This window comes from Jaculus jaculus, chromosome 3 (assembly GCF_020740685.1).
Source record: "Jaculus jaculus isolate mJacJac1 chromosome 3, mJacJac1.mat.Y.cur, whole genome shotgun sequence".
NCBI lineage: Eukaryota > Metazoa > Chordata > Mammalia > Rodentia > Dipodidae > Jaculus > Jaculus jaculus.
Window position 1 is genome coordinate 89,089,601 of NC_059104.1, and position 12,626 is coordinate 89,102,226.

The window sequence follows — 12,626 nt, forward strand, 5'->3', positions numbered from 1 at the left end:
AAAACTTTGGGAGATATGTCATCATTCTCACATAACAGACACACACCATGGATGGAGAAGGAAGATATACCAATGTCTCATGAATAAACTTGAGAAAGCATGTTATTTGTGTATCTTCAGATACTCTGATCTTCTAAAATAAAACACACACACTCTCTCTCTATCTCTCTTCCCTTTGTGAGTAAATGTTGGATAGTTCCTTGTTAACAAAACCTTATATTGCTGTTCCTATAGATGGCACACATGAAGAAAATGGCTCTATGAAATGATTCTACAGTGATTGAATTTATTCTTCTTGGATTGGCAGATGAACCTGAGCTCCAGCTCCCCTTGTTTATTATGTTCTTGGTGACCTACACAGCCACAGTGGTGGGAAGCTTGACTTTAATGAATCTCATTTGCCTGAATTCACATCTTCATACCCCTATGTACTTTTTTCTCTTCAATCTGTCCTTCATTGATTTCTGTTATTCTCTTGTTGTTTCCCCAAAAATGCCGATGAGCTTTGTTTCAGAGAACATTATCTCCTCTGTAGGATGCATAACTCAGATCTTTTTCTTCTGCTTTTTTGTCAATTCTGAGTGTTATGTACTGACAGCTATGGCCTATGATCGCTATGTGGCAATCTGCTGGCCCCTGCTGTACACCATCATTATGTCCCCTCTGACCTGCTCCCTGTTGATGCTTGGTTCACATTTCATGGGGCTTGTTGGCATGGTCCACACATGGTGTGTAATGAGGCTCAGTTTTTGTGATTCCAACATCATCAATCACTACATGTGTGATTTCTTGCTTCTCTTCCAGATCTCCTGCAGCAGTCCCTATGTTAGTGAGCTTGTGAGTTCAGTTTCTGTGGCTGTAGTTGTAGTTGCATCTAGTCTCTTTATCTTAGCCTCCTATGCTTTAATTCTTTTTAATATTATTAACTTGTCATCCTCTAAGGGTTGGTCTAAGGCCATGCGCACCTGCAGTTCTCACATCATAACTTTGTCCTCTTCTATGGAATTGGTCTTTTCACTCATATCAAAACATCATCCACTGAGTCTGAGGAACAGGCAAAATTTTTCTCTATATTTTACACTTTTGTGTTGCCATTTCTAACCTCCCTCATTTAAAGCCTCAGAAACAATGATGTCAAACTTGCTCTGAAGAAAACACTTGTTGTGAGCCATGAACCAAACCTCGGCCATGTTAACAGAGACTACCATATAGCAAGTTAAGTTTCTACTTCCTCACCTAATATTCAACTACCAGAAACAATGGGATCATACACCTGGCCAAACATTCACCCATCCTGCCAGTAGCTGATGAAGAAACAAAGGCATTGTAGTTTAACCAGTAACTCTGTGATCTTTGCCCTAACTATATCCCCTTCCCCCTACAACCCTATACAAACCTACATGTAAGAATAAACTCTCAAGGCCATGACAAATGTCTAGCATGGTCTCCTTCTTGTGTCTGTTTGTCTTTCACCCAGGTTAGCTTCTCCTTGAGTCCTTGTCCAATTCCCAGCTGGCCGGGGCAAACACTGAAGAGATTCAAAATGTGAAGGAACCATTGGGATTGCCATAGTCCATGTCTCCAACTCGTGTCTTTCCCACCTTTTTGTCTTGTCACCTTCCTTTTATTTTCCTTCTGTACTTCTCTTTGTCTTTCTTTGTATTGTTGAACTGATTTTCCATTCTAATGCTATTTTTATGTTTCCATGAAATGCAATTGTGCTGGTTTATATTGATCTAGAAACTTATCCACACTTTGTATGGGGTTCTAATGTAGTTGTTCCTTGAATTCTCATGTTTTAATTTTTTTTTTAAATTTATTTGAGTGAGAGAAAGAGAAAGAATATGGACACTCCAGGGCTTCCAGTCACTGCAAATAAACTCCACCACCTTGTGTATCTGACTTACATGGCTTTACAGAATCAAACATGGGTTCTTTGGCTTTCAGGCAAGCACCTTAATTACTAAGCCATCGCTTTAGCCAGACTTCTTATTTTAAAATAAGGCTACCTACATTTTTCTAGTGTGTCTTTTGCATTCAAGGAAATCAAAAGTGTTGAGCGCTTTCTGACAGACATGTTAACTTCTGTTTAGTTTGTCTAGGAGAATTTTGTAAATCCATTTCATGTTTCCTGGAGCTTAATAATAATAATTACATTAAATGAGTAAATGGCTATTAAAATTGAAGATATTGTAAAGTTGTCAAATTTCCAGCCTTATTCAGTGTCTTTTAAGAATAATAATTCTGTATCTTTTAGCCTTACATCTGGAATGGTTATATGCATTTTCTTAAACTATCATTTAATTTTTGTGGATATTTAAGGCTGAATTGTACTCCTCCTATACATATGTTTCTCAAATCCCACTAATTGTGACATTGCAATTTGGAGTTGATATTTCATCATACAACTGAATTTGTCATTGACATTGAACTATGGATTGTTGAAAGTCCCTATTTCCCTTGTTATTCAACAAGGATTTCCTTTTACAAAAGAACTTTTACTAACTTATAAAATCAAATCATAGGTTTCATTATAGATACATGCATATAAATGTTCCTAAGTTTGATATTTAGCATGTATACACACATATTTAAGATATATACATATATCATAGTTAAAATACATGTTTATATACATGTATGTCATGAATTGGGCAACTTGAATTTTTCTTTTAATGTGTAAATTTTATTGTTTTCTTTTCTCTCTTAGTTAAAAAATCTAAATACCCATACAATGTATAGCCATATTTTTTAAGCTTTTTTTAAATTAATTATATTTTTTATTAGTTTTCTATTCAGCAAATACAGGCAGTTTGATACCATTGTTAGGGTCATCCATGACCTACCTCCTCCCCATTGGCCCCTCCTTGTTGAGGTATATGGGTTATGCCTTGTGGAGTTAGCCCACAGTTATTGGTACGATAAATGTCTCTGCATATCATGACCCAACATGTGGCTCTGACATTCTTTCCGCCCCCTCTTCCGCAAAACTTCCCTGAGCCATGTTGGGTTCATTTTTGGTCTGCTTCAGTGATGAGGTGTTGGGGGCCTCTGAGGTTCTGGCTCTCTGATTTGGTAGGAGTTGATTTTTCTCTGTGTTGGTCTCCTTCCCCCTTGTGCTGGCATCTTGTTCATCAGGAAATCAGCACTCATGCTTGTTTCGCTAATTTTCCTTAGTTTCAGCCTGGGCCCTTTTGAGGTATGATGGGGCAGCTCTCTCCTTAGGATCTGCATCTATCTGAAAAGAGAAGCATAGCTTCCAATGGAGAGTAAGTTAGTCCCAGTACAAATGAAATAACCCTTACTTTTTTTTTAACAGAGAGTTTCATAGGTGTAGGCCCTCTTGTAGCCCATGATTGATGGTAGCTTGATATTGGAGAGAGGGTTTATGTTTGGATGATTCTGACTTGTTTCCCAGCTCCAGCTATGGGTCTCGTACCACTGAGGGGATCAGCTAGCCAAATCAAGAGCAGTTGGTTCCCCACCATGGCTGTGTTCCACTATTGCACTTGTGTGGGCATAACAACCGGTTTTTTGTTGCTAAGTAGGTTAGACGATGAGTTGCTTGGAGAGATATTGGTTATTTCCCTCAGTCACCCATATAGCACCTTCTGAGATACGCTGACTATCTGGGGACTGACTCTCTCCTGGCTTCCAGCCATGCCATTCCATATTATGTGTCAGCTGCATATGGTGTCATCAGCAATAGGGTTTTACCACTAAACTTTGGTAGGTCATCAAGTACTTTGACAGAAATCTGTCATTCTTGTAAGTTTCTCTGATCAAAAGCTCATTGTGAATGATAGCCCCATGCTGTTACTGGGAGTCACAGGTCAGTGCCCACTAAGAAAATGAGGAAGAATATAACTAATATACAAGAGTTATGGAGGGGCGGGAGAGGGAGGGAGGAAAGATGTAGAAGGTTTAGGTTAGATTGATCCTACCCTCACCAGTGTCTTGTGGTTCAGGTGTTCCCTATAAGGGCCTGGTGAGGGTTCAACCATTTGGTCTGCCTTTTAGGAAGTAGAATTTTATGGTACCATTACCGTTTGGGTCTAGATTAGTGTTTCCCATCCCTTCTATGTCCTCCCCTCCCTCCCCATCCATCCTAGTGTCTAGTCCATGAGATGCTTGCTGGGCATGTAAGGTATCTTGGGTAGATTCAGGTTAGGTGCTGCAGATGAGTGAGACTATGTGGTGATTGTTTTTTCTGTGATTGGGTAAGTTCACTGAGGATGATCTGTTCCAGGTTCACCCCTTTTTCCTCAAATTTCTTTGTGTCACTTTTTCTTACTGCTGTGTAGAATTCCATTGTGTAGATATTCCACATCTTACTTATCCATTCTTCTAGTGATGGACATCTGGGTTGATTCCAGCTCTTAGCTATTATGAATTGAGCCGCTACAAACATGGTTGAGCAAATCTCTCTGGCCTGTGGTTTGAAGGTGTTAGGGTAGATTCCCAGTAAGGGAATAACTGGGTCTGTTGGTATCTCTATATTCAGCCTTTTCAGGAGTCTCCATATTGCTTTCCAAAGTGGTTGTACCATCCTACATTCCCACCAACAATGGATGAGTGTTCCTACTTCTTCACATCCTCACCAGCATTTATTTTCATTTGTTTTTTTGATGTTTGCTATCCTTATTGGGGTAAGGTGGAATCTCATAGTTGTTTTAATTTGCATTTCTCTGATGCTTAGGGATGATGAACATTTTCTTAAGTCTGTTTTTGCCATTTATGTTTCTTCCTCTGTTAGCTGTCTGTTCAGCTCTTTGCCCCATTTTGTGAGTGGGGTGTTTGGCTTCTTACTGTTTAGATTTTTGAGTTCTTTGTAGATTCTAGAGATTAGGCCTCTATCAGCTGTATAACCCACAAATATTTTCTCCCATTCTGTGGGTATTCTATTGGCTTTGTTTATTGTATACTTGTCTATAAAGAAACTCTTCAGCTTCATGTGATCTCATTGGTTGAGTGACTGTTTAAGGTCATGAGCTACTGGGGTTTTGTTCTGGAAGTCTTTTTCCATTCCTATATCATGGAAAGTACTACCTAAATTTTCTTCCAATAGTATTCAAGTTTCCGTTTTATTTTTAGATTTTTTTTGTTCATTTTTATTTATTTGAGTGTGACAGACAGAGAGAGAAAGAGAGCGAATGGGCACGCCAGGGCCTCCAGCCACTGCAAGCGAATTCCAGATATGTGCACCCCCTTATACATCTGGTTATTGTGGATCCTGGGGAATCGAGTCTTGAACCAGGGTCCTCAGGCTTCACAGGCAAGTGCTTAATGGCTAAGCCATCTTTCCAGCCCGAGTTTCTGTTCCTATTTTGAGGTCTTTGATCCATTTGGATTTGAGTGTAGTGCATGGTGAAATGTGTGGATCAAGTTTCAGTTTACTGCATGTGGTTATCCAGTTTGTCCAGCGTCATTTGTTGAAGATGCTGTCTTTTTTCCAGCCTATATTGTTCAGGCCTTTATCGAATATCAAGTAGCTATAGTTGCTTGACCCAAGGCTGGGTCCTCAAGTCTATTCCATTGGTCTATAGTCCTGTTTTTCTGCCAGTACCATGTTGTTTTTATTACTATGGCTTTGTAATATAGCTTTAGATCAGGTATAGTGATGTCACCAGAGGTATTTCTTTTGCTGAGGATATGTTTGGATATGCGAGGCCTTCTGCCTTTCCATATGAAATTTGAGATCATTTTTTCTATCTCTGTGAAGAACACTGTAGGGATTTTAATTGGAATTACATTAAATCTATATATTGCCTTGGGCAGGATTTTCATCTTCACAATATTAATTCTGCCTATCCAGGAGCATGGGAGGTCTTTCCATTTTCTCAAGTCCTCCTCAATTTCTTTTTTGAGTGTTTTTATGTTTTCACTGTATATGTTTCACTTCCTTGGTTAACGTTATTCTAAGGTATTTTATTTTTTTGTTGCTATTGAAAATGGGACTATGTCCCTTATTTTTTTCTGTGTATCTTTGTCACTTACATATAGAGAGGCTACTGATTTTTGTGCATTGATTTTTAATCCTGCTACTTTACTATAGGAGTTAATCACCTTCAGGATTTTTGAGATGGAGTCTCTCTGGTCTCTTACATATACAATCATGTCATTAGCGAATAGAGCTAACTTAACTTTGTATCACCATCTTAAACCCTTTGTTCAAAGTAATTTTTCTCTTGCTCTTCAGATAAGGAAATGATTATATGGCTTGTGTAGAACACATAGCTAATAGTGCAGGTTGTAGTTTTCAATCCAGTGTGCATCCATCCTTCAAAGAAGTTGAAGCAGAAATGGATAATAATGTAGGAGCAGATAGAACTTCGAGAGAATTATTTCAGATTGAATTCAAAACAGGGGAATAATAGTGCCAGCCAAAATGCCTATAGCAAAAAAAAAAAACAAAATTTCTAGATGGCTTTGTTGCCCAGGTGGAAAATGTGTAGGTTCATGCCCTTGAGTAAGTGATGTTTAAGTGTGATAAACAAGGTGAAACTCTAAATGTGGTAATTTGAATGGCTGCCCCTCAATACATTCAGGCATTTACTAAAGCTTTGTAACTTAGGCCTTCAGCCACCTGGCTGGAGGAGGTGTTTGGGGGCTGATGGGGAATTTCTAGCTAAAGATATGCAAGGTGCCAGAGTTCTGCCTGGGTTCCCTGTAGTTTGTCTGCTGCTTTTGTGCTCTTGATTTTGGTGGAGGGTCCTCTCTCTCTCTCTCTCTCTCTCTCTCTCTCTCTCTCTCTCTCTCTCTCTCTCTCTCTCTCTCTGCCCTTATGGAACATCCCCTGGATCTATAAGCTACAAATAAATGCCATTCCTCCCATAAACTGTGCCTAGATTGTTTGGAAGTTCTTTCCAGCAACGTGTGAGTATCTACTACACTAGTAACATATAAACTAAGAGATATCAGGAGCATAATGTTTTGGTGATTATAAAATGGCACTTGCTTTTGATTAAAAAGTTACACTAATAGATTTGCTAAGCTAATGCCAACAATGGGACCTGTGAAATACCTGTTGACATCACAGAATTGAGCTAAGTTTGTTTGCTGAGTTAATTAGCAGTCAGGCTCTGCTGCTAGCTACATTGTCGTAAGTACTCAGTCTCCTCATATGAGCTCTATCTGTGATTCAGGTTTTTTTTTTTTTTTTTTTTTTTTTAAGCACTAAGACTTTAAAGAAATGAGCATTAATTACTTAGTGCTATCTCTTTAGTAAGTATGATCTGTCTTTATTATATTACATGATCTTCCAGGGATTCTCCTGTCGTCACCTTCAATCTCATTGAGAGAAGTGTTGAATTATAAACACTACGGTTTCTGACTTCACATGGTTCTAAGCCAAGCAACTTTTTAATTCTGCTTATTCCAATTTTTCTTTTTCATGAGGGGGGGGGGAGAGAGAAAGAAATGGCATCAGCCACTGTAAACAAACTCCAGACATTTGCACCACCTTTGCATGTCTGGCTTATGTGGGATCTGGGAGTCAAGCATGAGTTCTTAGGCTTTGCAAGCAAGCCATCTCTTTAGCCCTAATTCTGCTTATTTTAGTGTTATAATAGGTATTAAATAGGGTATATGTAGAGCTGGGGATATGGCTCAGTGGAAAAATAACTTGTTGCTTACTCCAGCAGTTTCATTTGTTAGAAATCTCTTCTGTAGTGTGTAAACTTCTGACTAAAGACTTATTTATACAACCACAGATGCTTATTGAAAATTACTAGAATGAGTAGTGGTTGTGTTCTTGAATTTTCCTCTTGTGGAGTCAAGTAAAACAAAATAAGGAGAATTCCAAAGGGATCTAGCCACATTCTGGCCTGAGAATTCAGCACTCCTGGTGGGAAATTATAAATTGAGTTGGACTTAAGTTTCAAAAGATATAATGTTGGGTCTATGACACAGATGTAAATATTGGCTCAGTGATTTCTCAAGGGGATCATTAAATCTGAGAGGGAATCATGAGGGGTGAATAATCTTCTGTGAGTTATTGAATTTTCCCAGTATACTACAGAGTGAAATTAATTCTCCTATGAGTGAGGTAGTATTTTGGAGGCTCATATAAGATTTTTATTTTTCTTTGTGAAAGTGAAGAGAACCTGCTGGAGAAATTATCCAATAGTGTTTATGTCATGGTTATCAGTATACCTTTCTCAGAAGAGCATAGAAGATCTGCATTGATAACTAGTACCAGCTTATTAATCAGAGATTTGGAGCCCTTAGGACATTGGGAGGGGGGAAACACCTGTGTGATCCAACAGCAACTTTGTGTTCAGCAGGTAAACAAGGTGAACACAGAATTATCTTTGTCTTGATGATTTCTCTTCAAATACAAAACTATATAAATCATGGGTTAAGGAGAACATCACTTGTATATCTTTTTTTTTTTTTTCAACTCAAATCCTGATTGAGGGTTGTCAAGAGTGGATGAAATGATGTTCAAAGACTTTAGGGGTTATGTCATCATTTTCTCAGATCAGAGACATACAGCTATGGATGGGGACTGAGTAAATACAGATGTATTACTAATCAACATGTGAAATCATGTTCTTTACATTTCTTGCTGTGTTTATTTAGGTACTCTGAACCTGTCCATCAGAATCTTTATATCTTCTCACATGTAAATATTGGAGGCCTTCCTGTTAATGTCACCTTCTTTGCTTTTCTTACAGATAGAGAAAATGGCTAAGCAAAATAATTCTTCAGTGACTGAATTTATTCTTATTGGATTAACGGACCAACATGAACTCCAGCTGCCCTTGTTCATCCTGTTCTTAGTTAACTACATAGCAACAATGGTGGGAAACTTGATGTTAATGATTCTCATTTGTCTGAATTCACATCTTCACACTCCTATGTACTTTTTTCTCTTCAATCTGTCCTTCATTGATTTCTGTTATTCACTTGTCTTTTCTCCCAAAATGCTGATGAGCTTTGTTTCAGAGAACATTATCTCCTCTGTAGGATGCATAACTCAGATCTTTTTCTTCTGCTTTTTTGTCAATTCCGAGTGTTATGTACTGACAGCTATGGCCTATGATCGCTATGTGGCAATCTGCCGGCCCCTGCTGTACACCATCATTATGTCCCCTCTGACCTGCTCCCTGTTGATGCTTGGTTCATATTTCATGGGGCTTGTTGGTGGCATGGTCCACACATGGTGTGTAATGAGGCTCAGTTTTTGTGAGTCCAACATCATCAACCACTACATGTGTGATTTATTTGCTCTTGCTCCCCTCTCCTGCAGCAGTACCTATGTCAGTGAGCTTGTGAGTTCAGTTTCTGTGACTGTAGTTGTAATTGCATCTAGCCTTTTTATCTTAGCCTCCTATGCTTTAATTATTTTTAATATTATTAACTTGTCATCATCTAAGGGTTGGTCCAAAGCCATGCGCACCTGCAGTTCTCACATCATAACTGTTGCCCTCTTCTATGGATTTGGTATTCTCAGTCATATCAAACCATCATCTACTGAGTCTGTGGGACAGGTGAAATTTTTCTCTGTATTTTACACTTTTGTGTTGCCATTTCTAAACCCCCTTATTTATAGTCTCAGGAACAAGGATGTCAGACTTGCTCTGAAGAGAACACTGAAGAGATTCACAATGTGAGTGAACCACTGGGACTCTCAGAGTGCACGTCTCTCCCACCTTTCTGCCTTGTAACCTTCCTTCTATTGCCCCTCTGCACTTCTCTTCATCTTTTTGCATAGTTGGGACACATTTTCTACTTAATGCCTTTTCTTCTATTTCCATGAAATACAATTGTCCTGGTTTATATTGATCTTAATACTTATCTTTTGTCTGTAGGTGGTTTTAACTTAGTCATTCCTTCATTCCTTGTACAGATAAAGATTCTAGTGTGATATATTATCACATTTTAAGATAAGACTATCCTAGTTTGTCTTCTGCATTCAAGCTAAGCAACATAGTTGAGTGCTTTCTGACAAGTTGACTTCTGTTTAGTTTGTCTAAGAGAATTTTACAAATCCATATCTAGTTTTAGGTAGGTTATTACTAATAATCATATTAAATGAGTGAATGTATGATGAAGATTGAAGAAAAAATATTGTCAAATTTTCCAACATTATTCAATATCTTTTAAGAGTAATAATTCTTTATTTTTAGTCTAACATGTAGAATGGTGCTTTGTATTTTCTTACACTAATGTTTAATTTTTGTGGATATTTGAGGCTTGAATGTATTCTTCCTGTCCATAGGTTTCTCAAATTCGAGTAATCATGGCATTGCAATTTTGAATTTATATTTCATCACAAATACAAGTGAAATTTTCATTGGATTTGAATTCAGGATTGTGTCTGTGACTGTTTTAAAAAGTTGTACAATGAGGGTTTTTTTGCTATGAAATGTGAAATGCCATGTAATTTTGAAATTCATTTTCCCTTGTTACTCAATAAACTTTTACTTTTACAAAAGTTTACTTACTTCTAAACACAAACAATAGTTATCATTCTAAAATGCATGCTTGTAAATGTTCTAAGGTTTGATCTTTAGTATGTGTGTCTTAGATACATATATCATACCATATATATATGTATATATATGGGTATCTATGGCACAATATTGGGCAACTTGATTTTTTCTTTTTAATATGTAAATTTACTTTTCCCTTTTGTCTTTTAGTAGAAAAAAAATCTAAATGCCTGAAAAATGGGTCACTATCTTAAATTCTCTGTTAAAGGCACTTTTTGTCCTGTTCTATGGCTAAGGAATAATTATATGACTTGTTTATGTCACATAGCTAATGGTATAGATTGTAGTTTTCCACCCACTGTGGAAGTGGAGATGCAGAATTGTGTAGGAACAGAGAGGACTTCTAGAGAATTATTTCAGATTGAACCCCAAATGGGAATGTTAAGGGGATGATGGCCCCAGCCAAGGTGTTGATTGCTGAAAAACTTTCTCCATGGCTTTGCTGCCTAGGTACAAAAGTTCACATTCCCGTGCTCCTGAATATATGTAATTTTTATAGTGGGCTATAAGGTGAGACTCTAAGCAACATATAAACTTAGAGATATCAGGAACCTAATGCTTTGGTGATGGCATTTGTTTTGACTAAAAGTTGTACTGACTAAATTTGCTAAGTTAATGCCATCAATGGGACTTGTAAATTACTGCTGACTTTGTAGAATTGAGTCAAAATTGTTTGTTAAGTTAATTAGCATTCAAGCTGTGCTACTAGCTACAATGTAGCACTCAGACTGCCTGTTATAAGCTCTCCTTGTCACCCAGTTTTAATTTTTATTCAGTTCCAAGGCTTTATAGAAATTAGAATTTAATACTTTCTCTTCAGTAAGCATAATATGTCTTTATTTTATTATATGTACCAGAGAAAATTCCAAGCTAAACAGGCTTATTAACATTGCTTATGCTTGTGTTATAATGGATATTAAAAAGTAGAAGTACAGCTGGGGAAATAGCTTAGTGGATAAATAGCTTGATCTCACTCATACTTACCTGATCCAGAAATACTAGTGTGAGAATTTATAATTTCAACATGTCTACCATGCAATTAGGGTTGGAGATGGCAAAAGCCTTGGAAGCTTACAGGACCTGGAAAACAGTATCAATCAAGAGACCTGCCACACAAAGCAAAACAAATAAAAGGAATAGTTACTGGAAAATATCTTGACCAAGAATAATAAATATAAATAATAATAAATATACCAGGCTTAGTACAGCAGACCTATAATTCCAGCAATATAAAGACAGAGGCCTGAGGGTCATGAGTTGGAGGTAAGGCTGGATTAAATAGTGAGACCATGACCCAGAATAAATTAATAAACAAACAAGAAGAATTGCAATCTGGTCTTATATACATAAATCTGAAATTCTGCTCCGGAAATAAATACACATTTTCATTACTAATTATGAATATATGTTATTTTGGTAGTTCCTAATTAAATGGAAAATATTTTTCTTTAAAAAGAGATTTTGAAGGGCTGGAAAGATGGCTTAGCAGTTAAGCACTTGCCTGTGAAACCTAAGGACCTCAGTTTGAGGCTCGATTTCCTGGACCCACGTTAGCCAGGTGCACAAGGGGGCACATGTGTCTGGAGTTCATTTGCAGTGGCTGGAAGCCCTGGCTCACCCATTCTCTCTCTCTCTCTGCCTCTTTCTCTCTCTCTCTGCCTCTTTCTCTTTCTCTCTCTGTCACTCTCAAATAAATAAATAAAAATGAACAAGACAATTCATTGTCAAGGAAAAAGTATTAAAATAAAAAAGGGAGTTTTGAATTTATTTTTATTTATTTATTAGTGAGAGAGACGCACACAGAGAAAGCGAGAGAGAATGGGCACAGTAGGGCCTCCAGCCACTGCAAATGAACTCCAGACACATGTGCCACTATGTGGATCTGGTTTATGTAATATCTGCCCTGGTAATCTCATTCAGTGTGTTCTTTTTAATATGAACTTTGATTCTTAAAATAGCTTCAGATTTAAAGAAAACTGAAAACAGCACAAAGCTAAATATCTTCTCTTGACATTACAATTTAATAAACAATATTGGCACATATTCATATTTATTTATTTATTTGTTTGTTTGTTTGTTAGAGTGTGGCCTGCCATCTCCTGCTGCTGCAAATGAATGCCTCTCCAC

General features: G+C 37.5%; 1 protein-coding gene and 1 pseudogene across 1 annotated transcript; both read left to right on the plus strand.

Annotated features, from left to right (window-relative positions):
• The first annotated feature begins 252 nt into the window (after positions 1–252).
• On the plus strand, positions 253–6,211 carry LOC101602073 (annotated as a pseudogene).
• A 2,467-nt stretch (positions 6,212–8,678) lies between these two features.
• LOC101615597 (olfactory receptor 143-like) lies at positions 8,679–9,617 on the plus strand. Its single transcript, XM_004670597.3, has one exon. It carries the CDS (start codon positions 8,688–8,690, stop codon positions 9,615–9,617), a length of 930 nt encoding a protein of 309 aa, XP_004670654.2. The 5' UTR covers positions 8,679–8,687.
• The last annotated feature ends 3,009 nt before the right edge of the window (positions 9,618–12,626 follow it).

Coding starts and splice junctions, on each gene's coding strand:
- LOC101615597 (XM_004670597.3), top strand. CDS start 8,688: ATGGCTAAGCAAAATAATTCTTCAGTGACTGAATTTATTCTTATTGGA.